This window comes from Physeter macrocephalus, chromosome 4 (assembly GCF_002837175.3).
Source record: "Physeter macrocephalus isolate SW-GA chromosome 4, ASM283717v5, whole genome shotgun sequence".
Classification (NCBI taxonomy): domain Eukaryota; kingdom Metazoa; phylum Chordata; class Mammalia; order Artiodactyla; family Physeteridae; genus Physeter; species Physeter macrocephalus.
This window is the reverse complement of record NC_041217.1, coordinates 49,260,455-49,274,096: the sequence shown is the minus strand read 5'-3', so window position 1 is coordinate 49,274,096 and position 13,642 is coordinate 49,260,455. Positions and strand designations below refer to the sequence as shown.

The 13,642-nt window shown below is 36.4% G+C and overlaps 1 protein-coding gene across 5 annotated transcripts in view; it reads right to left on the bottom strand.

Annotated features, from left to right (window-relative positions):
• The window catches only part of RALGPS2 (Ral GEF with PH domain and SH3 binding motif 2), a 305,267-nt gene that overhangs the window by 114,432 nt on the left and 177,193 nt on the right, over positions 1–13,642 (bottom strand). For all 5 annotated transcript variants that reach the window (XM_024133662.3, XM_024133661.3, XM_024133664.3 and 2 more), the window contains 3 exons: positions 13,137–13,281; positions 7,542–7,646; positions 6,419–6,469 (listed from right to left, as the gene is read on the bottom strand). In XM_024133662.3, coding sequence (XP_023989430.1) covers positions 6,419–6,469; positions 7,542–7,646; positions 13,137–13,193 — 213 coding nt within the window. In that variant the 5' untranslated portion in view covers positions 13,194–13,281. The remainder of the gene's footprint in view (positions 1–6,418; positions 6,470–7,541; positions 7,647–13,136; positions 13,282–13,642) is intronic.

Below are 13,642 nucleotides of genomic sequence, written 5' to 3'. Positions count from 1 at the left end.
GAGAGGCCCGCGTACCACAAAAAAAAAAAAAAAAAAAAAAAAAAAAAGGTTGAAGATATGAAATAGGTTGTATTACTAGCACAATCTATAGATGGCAAAGCTGAAACAAAAATGTATGTCTTCTGGCTCATTGCTTTTATGTTTTGCCGCTAAAAATTATCTTTTGGGATTCAAAGGGCTTTAAAATAAATTTTAAAGGAAGTGAAATTAAGTAATTAAGAATTTTCTGAGCACCCATTCAGAGAGCTGTGAATGTTGGACACTGATTAAAAAAGAAAAAGAGGCAGCAAAGTACATGGAAATTTACCCTCAAAACTGGTTTAAATTAAAGAACAAGAACAAAAAGACAGTGAGCAACTCTGTGGAAGTGAGAGTTATAAGGACATATTAACAGAGGGTAAGTGCAGATGATGGACCTACTAACTTATCTCCTTCCTTGTAATCAGTATAACTTCAGTGCCAGCAACCATATTATTGTGTTTCCTTCCCGTCCCTATCATTACGAAATGGCTACTTATTAGGAGGAGGGGAGAAGAATGAAAAGACTGGTTTTGTGTGAGAGGGATCACTATCCATAGAAGCTTCCAAATTTGGCCATGCTGCTTGGGCCAGTGGGCAAGTGAAGATTCTTAGGATTTCTGTAGCACTAGCTATGGGAATATCAGGGCAAAGTGCTCAGATGAAGGGGGATCCACCAGTATATACAGATAACAGATTGAGCTGAGACCTGTCTCAGGCCCAGCAACCATGTACAGGTACTAAGGAATGTTCATACTTCTAGAGCCAATGAGCTGCAGCCCTGAAAGAACACTGTGCTCTCTTAATAAATATCCTTCAGAGTTGATAGGGAAGGGGAAGGAGAGAAAAGTTATTTAGGAAGTAAAATCGACTGGAGATACTGGAGAACAGAGGAAAGGGGATGCAGGGAGAAGGGAAAAGAATGACTCGAAGGTTTCTGACTGGTATTAAAAAATGGATAAATGGTACAAATCACTCAGACAGGGAACCTTAAAAACTAAAACCAGAGCAAACATGTAATTATATTCCTACTAAGTGGTTTTTAAAATTACTGGACTTTTCCTTTACCATTAAATTCTTTTCATTGGTGAACATGTTTTTCTATTCTTCTCTACCATAAAACAAAAAACTAAGAAACAAAGTGTCGAAACCTGTTCTTTTGTCTTCCTTCACTCTGAGGTAATTTCAAGTGTGATACAAGGTTGGAGAAAAACCAGACTTAGCATTATGTTTGCTTCAGATCTGCTTACTTAAAGATGTGATTTCGTTGGCCAGTCCCTATATAATAAAAAATAATTTTTGACATCTCAAAGATAAGGCCAAATCGTTTCTAGAGGGAAATAAAAGGCTTGGAATTTTTCTTTTTTCCCTGAGCAATTCTGAGGTAGACAGTGTAACAGACAGGCAGATAAGCAGCTTTATTCTGAGAAAACAACTGTGCTTCTTATAGCTGCCCCTTTCTTTCTACAAGTCAAGAATAAGTTTAGGGACAAAAGTTTAAATAAATTCTGCTTGATATGAAAGACTTGGGAATACAGAATGCCACAAACTGGTAAGAATGACAGGGACCTACTTAGGGAACGGAATTAATAGGAGATATATATTTTAATAAGTTTCCAATAACTCAGAAATTGCCTCTATTGTAGAAAACTGAGTGAGATCTGTGTGGTTCAATCACCAATCTGCAAGAAAAATGACTAAACCACATAGCTGGATTCAGAATCTATAATCTTCAAAGCTCAAATTTAGAACACATTTTATTTCAGAAAATGTGAATAAATCATCACCTGAAATAAAGTTACATGTGGATATTCACACATAATAATGAGTTTTGATTGAAACAGTTTTAGTGTAACTTAACTAAAGATCTTTTAAATAGTTTCATTATATATATATGTAGTTTTTTAAGTTTTACATAAAATTATATATAAAGTAGAGACGAACATTGGTATAATGGGCAGAAACATGAAGATAAATTTATTGGGTTCAGTGATGACCACTATCTTTCCATATCTGAGGTTAAATTTGGATTTAACAAAAATAATTCGTTCTTTAGTAAAGTTAACATTCTAATTACATAATAAGGTAGACACCATTTTATGCTAATAAATGAGACTAATACATTAGATTGGCCACCATCGTGGCTTAAAAAATCTTTTGTTAAAGTTATCAATAGCAAGAGTTTCACATAATAAACAAACAATATCTGTACAAACAATATGGAAAACAATTTGGCAGTATTTAATAAATTTAAGGATGTTAATGCGCTACAATTCATTAATTAATGCACTAGAGTATAAACATGGATGCTAGTCAATGATGTTAGACATAAGAAGCTAAAGAAGAAAGAAAACAGGATACCACTTACATAAAAAATCTGAAACCTGCAAAAGCACATATTGCTAAGGGATACTTACAGAAAATCTGTATCTAAATGCACAGGAATGATATAGATCAATACTGGATAGTGGTTCCTTCGTGGGAGGAGGGAAAAGAGGTGAATATGGGAGGACGCAGAGTGGCTTCAACAGTACTGCTTAGGCTGAAGGTTGAGATGAGAGGTTCGTCTCATTACATATGCCTTGTTGTATGTCTTAAATATCTCAGGATAAATTAGAAAACATTTTTCTGCCAGATGACAAAGTCCTGTTTATGCTGCCAGATTTAATGTAATCTTGATGATTATATGAGATGGATACATCAGAATATTTTGGTGCTACATCGTTTCTTCCAAGGGTTCCTATTTCAATTTTTTAAGACATTCTCTCATTGAACAAACATTTACTAAACACTGTTCATTTTCTCATTCTAAGTACTGAGTTCCCACTACATGCCAGACAGATAAAATAGTAAAAGCAAAATTATCCATCCCAAGTGTCCTCATGTAGCTTAAAACCTAGCAGAAGTGGCAAGCAATAAACAAACAAGCACATGATTAACACCACTTTATACCTGATCACGCCTTCCTTCTTAAAAATGTCTTTCACTTGGTTCATCAAATTTCACACTAACCTAGGTTTCCTCCTAAATCACCGGCTGCTGCTTCTCAGTTTCTTTTGTTAGCTCCTCCTCAACACTAAATAGGTCCCTTCTTTTCTCCATCTGTATTCACTCTCTTGGTAATCTCACCTATGCTTTAAATATCCCTACACTGACAACTCCCAAACTTACACTTCCAGTCTGAACTGAAAATATATGCTAGCACATATTATGTAACTTAACATTCTCTGTGGCTGTCCAACAGGCAGGTAAAACTAAACATGTCAAAAGCTGAACTCAGGCTCTTCCTTCAAAACCTGCTCCTCTGGCCCTTCTCCACAGGCTACACTACACAGCCTATTCTATATAAATGGCAGCCCCAGGAGCTATGAACACAATACTAATAATTTTCCATCTCAGAGACTATCAACTACATGTGTCCGGTGTTAGGCCAAAAACCTTGTCATCATCCTTGACTCCTCTTGCACATACAGTGCATGACAACTTCTCACCACCTCTTCCCCGCACACCCTGATGGAAGCCACCTTCATCTCTCACCTGATCTCCTCGATTCAGTCCTTGGTACCAGCCTCTCCCCACCCCCAGGCTTGCTTCCCCACATACCCTGGTCAGTAGTCAGGAAGAATTACTTAAAACCCAAGTCAGAAAATGTCACTTGTTTGCTCAAAACCCTCCCCTAGCTTCCTATCTTTTTCAGAGGAATGGCTTTCAAGGCACCGTGCCATCCAGCCCTCTCTGCTTCTCTCACTTTCCACTAGGATCCTCGCACTCACTCACTGCAGCTCACTGGCCTTTGCCCTGGGCTTCACGCCTCACACCACTAATCTTTTCCCTTATGTGAGCATAATAAATGGCTTACAATGGGTAGATGCATAATAAATGTTGGTCTCCTTTAAAAAAAAAAATGCCTTCCTTGATGTTTTTCTTGTCTCTAAAATACAACACACAGTCATATCATAAAGTCATAAAATAAAGGTATAATGAAAAGTATCCAGGGCCATTGCAGACTTGTATATACTACAACAAACATACGATATTTTGTTCCCGAAAGAACTAAGAACGAAACTTACGGTACTAAATATCAGTACTGTTTTCTCTGCCTGGAACACTCTTCCCCTAAACACTAGTACGGCTTGCTCTCTCACCTCGCTCAGGTCTTTTTCAGAAGGCACCTTTTCAGTGAAGCCTTTCTGACCATCCTATCTAAAATCACAACTCTCACTGCCCTTACGCTGCCCTATCCTCTTCTGGCTGTTCGATGTTTTTCATGACACAGTGCTAGTTCACCTCACTCAAATGTAAGATGAATGAGGGCAGTAAGTACTTACACTTACTTACAGTAAGTACTTACTTACAAGTACTTACACTTCAATAAGCCAGTGCCTGGCACAGAATAGACACTCAGTAAATACTTGTTGAACCACAACACATAAATGTAAAACTGCAACTGACAAGTCCAGTGAAGAACTAGGTAGTGCTGGGAGAGCCTGTAGGAAGAGAAGAAAAGCTCACCTGAGAAAGTCAAACTTGATCTGAGAACTGAAGGATGAGTAGCAGTTAACTAGGATGTACACAGGCTCAGTGGTGAGAGGGGCTAAAAGGCCACTGTAGCTAGACCAGAAAAAGGTGGAAAAGGTGTAAGATAAGGTTGAAGTGGGTAAGAAGAGGCAAAACTTTGAAGAGATTTGTAGACGATATTAGGATAGTTTGTCTTTACCCTCAGAGTGACAGGAAGCCACTGAAGCATTATAAGCAGAGGAATCCAATGAGCAGATTTACATGTTGAAAGATTACCTTGGCTATTGGGTAGAGAAAGTTTAGAAGGGTCAGGGTGGATGTGGACAGATCAGGTAAGAGGGCACTGCAGTAATTCAGCTGAGTTACAATGGTGTCTTGGATTGGGGTGTTGAGAGTAGAGAGAGAATGGATAAATAAGATACTGAGGTTAAAAAAAAAAACAATGGGGTTGGTGTTAAATTAGATCAGGAAGTGGGGTCAAGGGAATTTTTAAGGTTCACTTCTATGAAGTTTACAAAGCACTGTTAGATGTCCCAGGGAAATAAAAATTTCCCATTGACTTGAAGTTTATGTCCTTAAGTAATAGTCACTGTCTAGATCGTCAATGTCAAACCCCTCTCCACAAATGACTATCAAGCACAGCACTTGCAATGTGGCAACTCCACATAAAGATGTGCTGTAATTATACACTATACACTGAATTTCAAAGTCTTACTACAGAAAAAAGAGAGTAAAACATCTCAATAATTTTTATACTGATTACAAGTTGAAATGATAATTATTTTGGATGCAGTAGGTTAAATACAATTATTAAAATTAATTTTACTTGTTTCTTTTTAATTTGTAATGTGGCTACCAGAAAATGTAAAGTTATAGAAATGGTTCACATTATATTTCTACTGGATGGTACTAATGTCGTATGAAACAGAAATATAGTAATTGCAGTTTATTCAAAAGGAAAAAAATATGTCTAAGGAGAAGATGGTTGAACTTCAGGGCAAAAATATGTAATTTTTATAAAGAATTTAGTTTGCTTTGTTTTGTTTGGGGATGTGAGGAAATGAATATTTCAGTTACTATCATTTAAATACAAAAGCCATTTTCTGTTTGTGCCTTATTTATAGACTAGATTGTTTCTCTTCCTCTGTTGCTAAACTAATGGTTCCATTGAGGGTGCCCTCCATGGTAAGGGAGGAAAGTTAGAAAAACACAAAGTTGTGGAAATGACAAAGACTCAGAGATCATTCAGGCCCATCCTTTCATTTTGTTAAGTGACAGACTTGAGATACTCAGACATTAAGTAACCTACTTGAAAAACACTGGACTAATACTAATACTGTCTATACCACTGAAGATACAGATGTTTTCTGTAACATCTATGTTAAAGTTGACTTGAAAATACTGCAACAAATACACTATATTTTGTTCCCAGAAGAACTAAAAAAATATCTTATGGTACTGAATATGTCAGTATTATCAACGACTTAGTTTTGGGATACAAAATCATATTAATATTCTTACCTGATAAGAGTGGGAAAAGCATCAGTTTTTAGAGTCTGAAAGCCAGTTCCAACACTTAGCTGTGTATCGGGGACAAATGTCATTCTGTTTTCTCATCAGTGAAATAAATACTTCAGTAAAGTGATGAAGCCAAATCAACCAAAATGATTCAAACAGCACTATCTATGACTCAACAGTATATAGCTATGAATGCCACATGAGTTTTTGAGGCCTGAGTAATATACAGATAAGTTATGTCAAAAGCTTTAAACATTTAAAAATTAATATAAAGTGGAACTTATCATTTCTAAAACTTCTTAATTGGGGATACTATAATTCACCATCTTGTATATTTTAAAGGAAATTTCTTAAAACTACTCACATCTGGTTGAATGGCTTTAAATACTGGAACATCCATTAGCGTTATCTGACCCTGAAATAAAAAGTTAAAAAAATTACAATTTCTTGGAATTCCATAACATGACATATATTTGCAATTAAAATTAAATTCTGTACTAAAACATATTGAGTACTCAAATCTTTACCAGAAAGAAATCCCAGTTTTATAAGGGCTTAAGAAAATGAAAATTTAGCCCTTATATCATTAAATATAATTATTTCTAATTATCTCATGCCTATGCATATTTTCTTGTGATATAAATGAGGTAAAGCTACAAAATAAACAAAAATAATATTAAAAATTTGAACATGGTCATACATTAAATCCAAATTAAAAAAAAAACTTGGATCTACTGGTTCATAGAGCAGTGTTCTTGTTGTGACTATTAAATAATATCTACTCAAACAGTAATATAAAATATGACATTAATGAAAAGGTATTCTTCCCAATTTATAAGAAGTAACTGACTCTACACTAGTGGCAACTCATATTGAAGGACTTCACATGGACCTATCTCAACTGTGGCTACAGATGTAAAACAAAATCTAGCAATATACCAAGGAATAATATGCTATGGCCAAACACAGTTTACTCCTGGAATGCAAGAGTGATGCAATATCAGGAAATCAATATATTCTGCTAACAAGTTAAAGGAAAAAGATAGCACAAATAAATGAACACTTATATCAGTTAAGAATTAAAAGTTTTTCTAGGTATCCTTTATGATACTGCAATAATGCCTTCAACTTTAATTTTTTAATTTATGAAAAAGTAAAAATACTTCTTACATATGTCAATAAAGTACAGTTAGCTTGGAGAGGTGGTATTGGTAGGGATAAAGCAATTACCATGAAGGTAAATCCTTATTATTACTTACCAAGTTGATAGCGTAACTCACGAAGCTGCTCTAAAAATATCAGTGGATTTTCTTACCTTCTCCTTTTCATTCCTCTGCCTGCTCCATTGCTGTGCTACTCTCCCTATCAATTCCCACATCCAGTTTTTTTTTTTTTAATCTCCTCTGTTGGGCCTACAAATTCTAACTGAATAGCACCAATATGTAAATTATGTGCAAAAACTGGAGAAAAAGAGGTGGTAGGCTTACCGCATATTCTTCTGGTGTAACCTTAAGGACATCAAATACCACAGCATCAAAGCTTTTCTTCAATTCAGAACCTTTGTCACTTAATGACTCAGAACTGCTACTTTTCTGTTAAATTGAAAAAAAAAATGCAGCCATTTAAAAACTGTCTTGCAGTTAAGTGTCTTGGAAACTAGACTGGCCTTAAAACTGAGGAAGCTAAGAAAAGTGAGTTAACAAATGCTGTAGAAAAGTTGGGCAGAACACACTGCTTACTTGGAAGAGCACTAGGAAAAGGGTCGGGCAACTTGAAATCTAACCTCAACTTTGGATTTTTAGGTTCTTGAGTAAGTCTTCCTGTCTGTTTCCTCACCCTGACATCCTATCATTTCCAACAGAAAAAAAAGATATTATCAATAACAAGTTCAATGATTTTCAAATGGGGTAAAAGAAGTTAGGGGAGAAGGATACACCCATCTATAATTTTTGAAACTAATTTTTATTAAGAAAAAGACAAATTATTTTCCTAACATAAACCACAGGAAAACATTCAGAACTCCATTAACTAAATAACCCAGTCTAGTTTGTTAAGTGAATGTCTGTCTGTGATAGTACAATTGATACTGTTCTTCTTATTATAGTACAGATTTAAGTGTTTTCTGCTTTAATTTTGAATTTGCTGTTGCTATATGCAGAACAAAAGGCGGCTTTTGGCCCTGAAAATCTTATTTCTGTTAAATTTCCACTTCATCTGTACTACAAAATAGAAGTGTATTTTGCAATCAGTTGGCTGAAATCAGAGTATCATCCCTGTAAGAACATTTAGATCACTCTCTGTTAAATGGTGGTAGGATAGCAGGCTACAGTCAGTGGCAGAAAAAACTAACCAAAGTTTCATTTACGGAGGTATAATATTATGTATGTCAACCTATCAGCTATTATACATCAATTTTGAGCACCTGTCATTATGCTTCATTTTTACTTTTTCCTTCCCTTGCAGTAGCAACTAAATATCAAAATTATTACAAAGGAAGGGATCTGTCATTAATTTTGGAAAATTCTCAACCATTATTACTTCAAATATTTCTTCTGCTCCTTTCTCTTTCTCCTCCTTCTGGCAGTCCCATTACGTACATGCTACACCTTTTGTCATTGCCCCACAGTTCCTGAATATTGAGTTCCATTTTCCTCATTCTATTTTCTCTTTGCACTTCAGCTTAGGACGATACTATTAACATGTCTTCAGGTTCACTGATTCTTTCCTTAGCTGTCTACTGGTCACCAGTCTACTGGTGAGCCAATCAAAGTCACTCGTCATTTCTCGAACGACGTTTTCGATTTCTAGCATTTCCTTTTGATTCTTAGAATTTCAATATCCCTGCTTCTACTATCCATCTATTCTTGCATGTTGTCAATTTTTTCCATTAGAGCTATTAGCATTATTAATCATGGTTATTTTAATTCCCAGTCTGTTAATTCCAAAATCTTTGCCATATCTGAGTCTGGCTGTGCTGCTTGCTTTGCCTCTTCAGCCTATGTTTTTTTGTTACTTTTAGCATGCCTTAAAATTTGCTGAAAGCCAGACATGATTTAGTGGGTAACAGAAACTGAGGCAAATAGGCCTTTAGTGTAAGGGTTTACGTTTACTTGTATAGGAGTTATGCTGTTTACTATTGTGGTTAGAGGTGCCTTCACTCTCCTCTAGTGTCCTTGTTTTTGCCTCTGGGTTTTTCTAGAAACTCCTCCTTAGATAAGAGTCTGTGCCTTGCAATTCTTTCAGCTGCGATCCTTTACTATTATACAGGAGCCCTGTTGATGTGGTGGTAAGGTGTGGGAAGAGGAGAAGCGTTCCACTGCCCTACAATCAGGTACTTTAGTGAGTCTGTGCCCTTGTGCTGTGACCTTAGGTGCTTCTCAGTACCCCAGACTCCCCTTAGAAAGTAAGACAGGAAGGCTAGAGGGCCCAGAGTTGGGTATTTCTCTTTCTGCAAGTAGGTTAGGCTCTGGTAAAGCAGTCTCCCCTGAGGTCAGGTGGGGAATAGAATGTGCTGGGCATATTTTAGGATGATTACTTCCCCCTAGTATATTTCAAAATGGTTACTTTCCCCTCCCTCTGCTGGAAACAGGAGGGATTTTTCTCTGAACCTCACTGTGAGAACTTGGTGGGGCTCCTGGAGGTAAAACTCACAAAAGTGGGGAGGGAGACCTAAAACTGAGCCCCAGGAGTTCTTAACTCTCAAGCTAGTCCACACACTGCCTCCAGCAGTTTGTCAACTACAGTAAGCTTTCCTACCCTTTCCTGGCTCCAGGGAATTCTGCTCTTGGTAAACAGTGATTCTCTGTATTTGCCTCTTTTTCCAGTTTTCAGGGCATCACTGTCAATTTGCTCTGTGACATCAGTTCTCTGATAGAGCTAAGACAAGTTATTGGTTTTCAGTTTGTTCAGCTTTTTTCAAGCTGTGAGGACAGGAGTGATGAATTCCAAGCTCTTTACATGTCTGAGCAGAAGTCCAAAGTCTCATAAATGGATTTCATACATAGTATCTTATTCCATGTGCTTAATCTCTGTAACTAAGACTAGCTTACAGTATGTTGACAATGTTACTTTATATTCCAAGACTAATATAGAAATTTATTCATGTTAAGCATTCAAATAGACATCAGTTAAGCAGTATATACTAATCCAGTAACTACCAAATAATAAATATATTGTCAAGTAAATACATTCATTTTAAACATAATTTGGTAATTTTCTCCAAGTTTCTAACTCATTCAAGACAAGTGAGCAAATCGTAATGGCAATCTTATTGCTTATCAAAGTCAGTAATCATTTTCCTCTTTTCCTTCTTACAAGCCATTAGTAGAGGCTTTAAAAATTATGAGTGATGTGCTTCTATCTGCTTTCCCACTACCAATAAATAAGGTGGTAACAACAAGAAGCTAAGCAGTACTGAGACATAATGTGCACTAAGAGCATAGTAGTAATTCTTTATTCACAACAAGACTAAAAAACTGCTGACACTTCTAAATGTCTGAAAAAAGTTCGCCACCACTCTACTGACACCAGAAGCTTAAACATAGGTTAAGTCTAGAAGGCAGAGACAGGAGGAGTCAATCACCCATCAAGTACCTTAAGTACTTGTGAGGTTTTCACATTTGTGAGAAGTTTGCATTTTGATATGTTAACACATCTTTATTTTAAGAGAAGGCAGAAAAACATATATTTTTAATTTTATCTTCTTGCCACAGCAGGAGGACAATTTAAAAGGCTGACTTCCACCCCCACCCCCCCGCCTCTTACTTCTCATGTACTAAATTATATTACTCTGAGGTCTGATGTAATTCATCCACCTTCAGAAAGGCCAACACAATTTTTTATACGAGTGAAATGATCTATTTTATTTAACAAAAAATTGTGTACTGTTTCCTGTAATACTAGCTCATATGTTTCAGGATACAGTCATAAACATACTATACATATACACATATACATTTAACATAGTCAAGAAATATGGTCATAAAAATACCATGTAAGTATACATATATTACAGACATATTTACAAACATATATAATCCCTGTCTCAAGGAGGAGAAGAAAAGCTATGTATAAATTTATGGAAAAAAATATTTTAAATGTTTTTTTTTTAAGTGATAGTTTCAAAAATCAGAAAGCTCCTATCTGTTTAGGGCATCAGGAGAAAACTTCCCTACTTTTTTGAAATAGAAAAGGCTAAGGGTTTATACAAACATCAGCAAGATGTAGTATTCTTTCATTAGAATGTAAATTTCACGTAGAGAATTAGTAGCAGTTAAATCCATCAGAAAGAAAATTTAGGCTCATTTTGATGAAAGTCTTAAATGCAGGGCTGAATGTATATTTAGTTAGTATTTAGTTAGTAGGTAATGGGAAACCATGGACAGTTTGGGAATACAATAAAGTATAACAGCTGTATTTTAAGAATATTAAAATTGAATTACAGTCAAATGTACCAAAAATAGCAGAGAATAGAAGTGCAAGATCCAAATAAAAGGCCACTATAACATTCTAGACAAGAAATAATAGGGCTTCCCTGGTGGCGCAGTGGTTGAGAGCCCGCCTGCCGATGCAGGGGACACGGGTTCGTGCCCCGGTCCGGGAATATCCCACATGCCGCAGAGCGGCAGGGCCCGTGAGCCATGGCCGCTGAGCCTGCGCGTCCGGAGCCCGTGCTCCGCAACGGGAGAGGCCACAGCGGTGAGAGGCCCGCGTACCACACACACACACACACAAAAGAAATAATAAATGATCAAACTAAGATGGTACTAGTAGAAATAAGGAGTAAAGGACTAGATCTCAGACATAAGGTGTGGTGGACAGGCCACAGCGGTGAGAGGCCCGCGTACCACACACACACACACAAAAGAAATAATAAATGATCAAAATAAGATGGTACTAGTAGAAATAAGGAGTAAAGGACTAGATCTCAGACATAAGGTGTGGTGGACAGGCTCCACCCCCCTGTGTTATTCTCTCCACTTGAGTGTGGGGAGGATGAGATGGCACTCGATGATTACATTACAGAGGATTCTAACTTCTGTTTTGTTAGCGGACTCTCCCTGCTGTGATGCGAAAATGGCTGTGGTAGGCAAGGGGAAGCAGGTTAATGCCAAATCTACAGACCTCAACTTTGAGGCTAAGGAAACAGTGATGCTACTAACAAAAGTCAGAGAAAGGGGGGGTGCCTATCTTCTTTACAGGTAGTGCAGCAGAAGAGAAACAAAGTAACCTGATTTTGTTCATATTGTAAGTAAAAAGTCCATCCATCAGAAATGCTTAATAAAATTCATAAGGGAAGCCAGAGCTAGAGTTAAAAATACAGAAATCATACTCCAATAAAGATGTTAAAAAAATACAGAAATCATCTAATAAGAAAAATAATTGAAACTACTGACTTAGAATAATTTCAATGACAGCAAGGACTAAGTAATTGGCTTGGGCAAAATGAAGTTATCAAGGAACTCTGAGGTCAAGGCGTTAAAGTGTCATAAACATTTATTGTCAACCTCTATGGTAAGAGTAAAATAAAGGAGAAATACAGAAGCTAAATACTAAAGTTATTAAGGAAAGCAGGCAAGTACCCTAGATTTACAGACAAAGCAAAAAAAAAGGGGGTGGGGGTAGGTGAGCATCTCCATCTTTAACACTCTGAGCTACATCACCAGAGTAGCCCTTTCAACATTCCAGCCTAATGGGTCTTTGAACTCCTTCAACGGGCTTGGAACCAAGGGATCTGACAGTGTCAATATTATGTCATTCTCTGCCCCACTTGTACTGTTGCCCTCAAGGTTCATAAAATGTAAAAACACTTTATAAAAAGAAATTCTATGCATTCTTTAAAACTAAACCCAAGAAAGGGTTTTAAGTAATCATTATTTGTCAAGTATATAAAGTAGGTAGGGATGAACTCCTAAAACGTACAATGAACACATGGATGGTACAATGAAAATAGTTTTTTGAAAACTGAAAAATCTGTAACCCTTTTTCTCAAGCTCTGATTTACATCTGTGACCAATCATAATGCTTAAAAAATCAGAATGCCAGGTAAGAAATTTTACAACTAAACTTTTTAAATGTCTTACCTCAGAAGCAGTAGCAGCAATATTAACACTGCTTGCCTGCCCGTTCATTAGGTCCATGCTTCCCACAACATCAGTCCCTGACGCTAGTTAACAGCAACAGAAGACTGACTGCTTCACGTCCAAGGCCACAAATACATTATTATTCCTGTAAAAAATAAATAGAAAACTTTAACTGTGTGTCTTATTGGAAGTTTAAGAAAAGAAACCCATGCCTGTCACCATGCCAAGAAATAAAATACTTCAAATTTACTAAACGCTATTTTTCACTTCAGTTAAATCACTAAATCCGGTTTGAGGACAATCCTATTATGCTATTTTCAAATGATCAGAAACACCAAATGGCCAGTGTTCAACACATGTTGCTGTTATATTCTTTATCAGCAAAGCAAAGGTATAATTTTTCATTTATTGTGAGAAAAATTCAAAAGCTTTTTTAGTCTTAAGAAAATTAAAAGTGTAAAAAACATGTGGCAAAGTAATATATGGTCTAACGAAATAAATTTTAG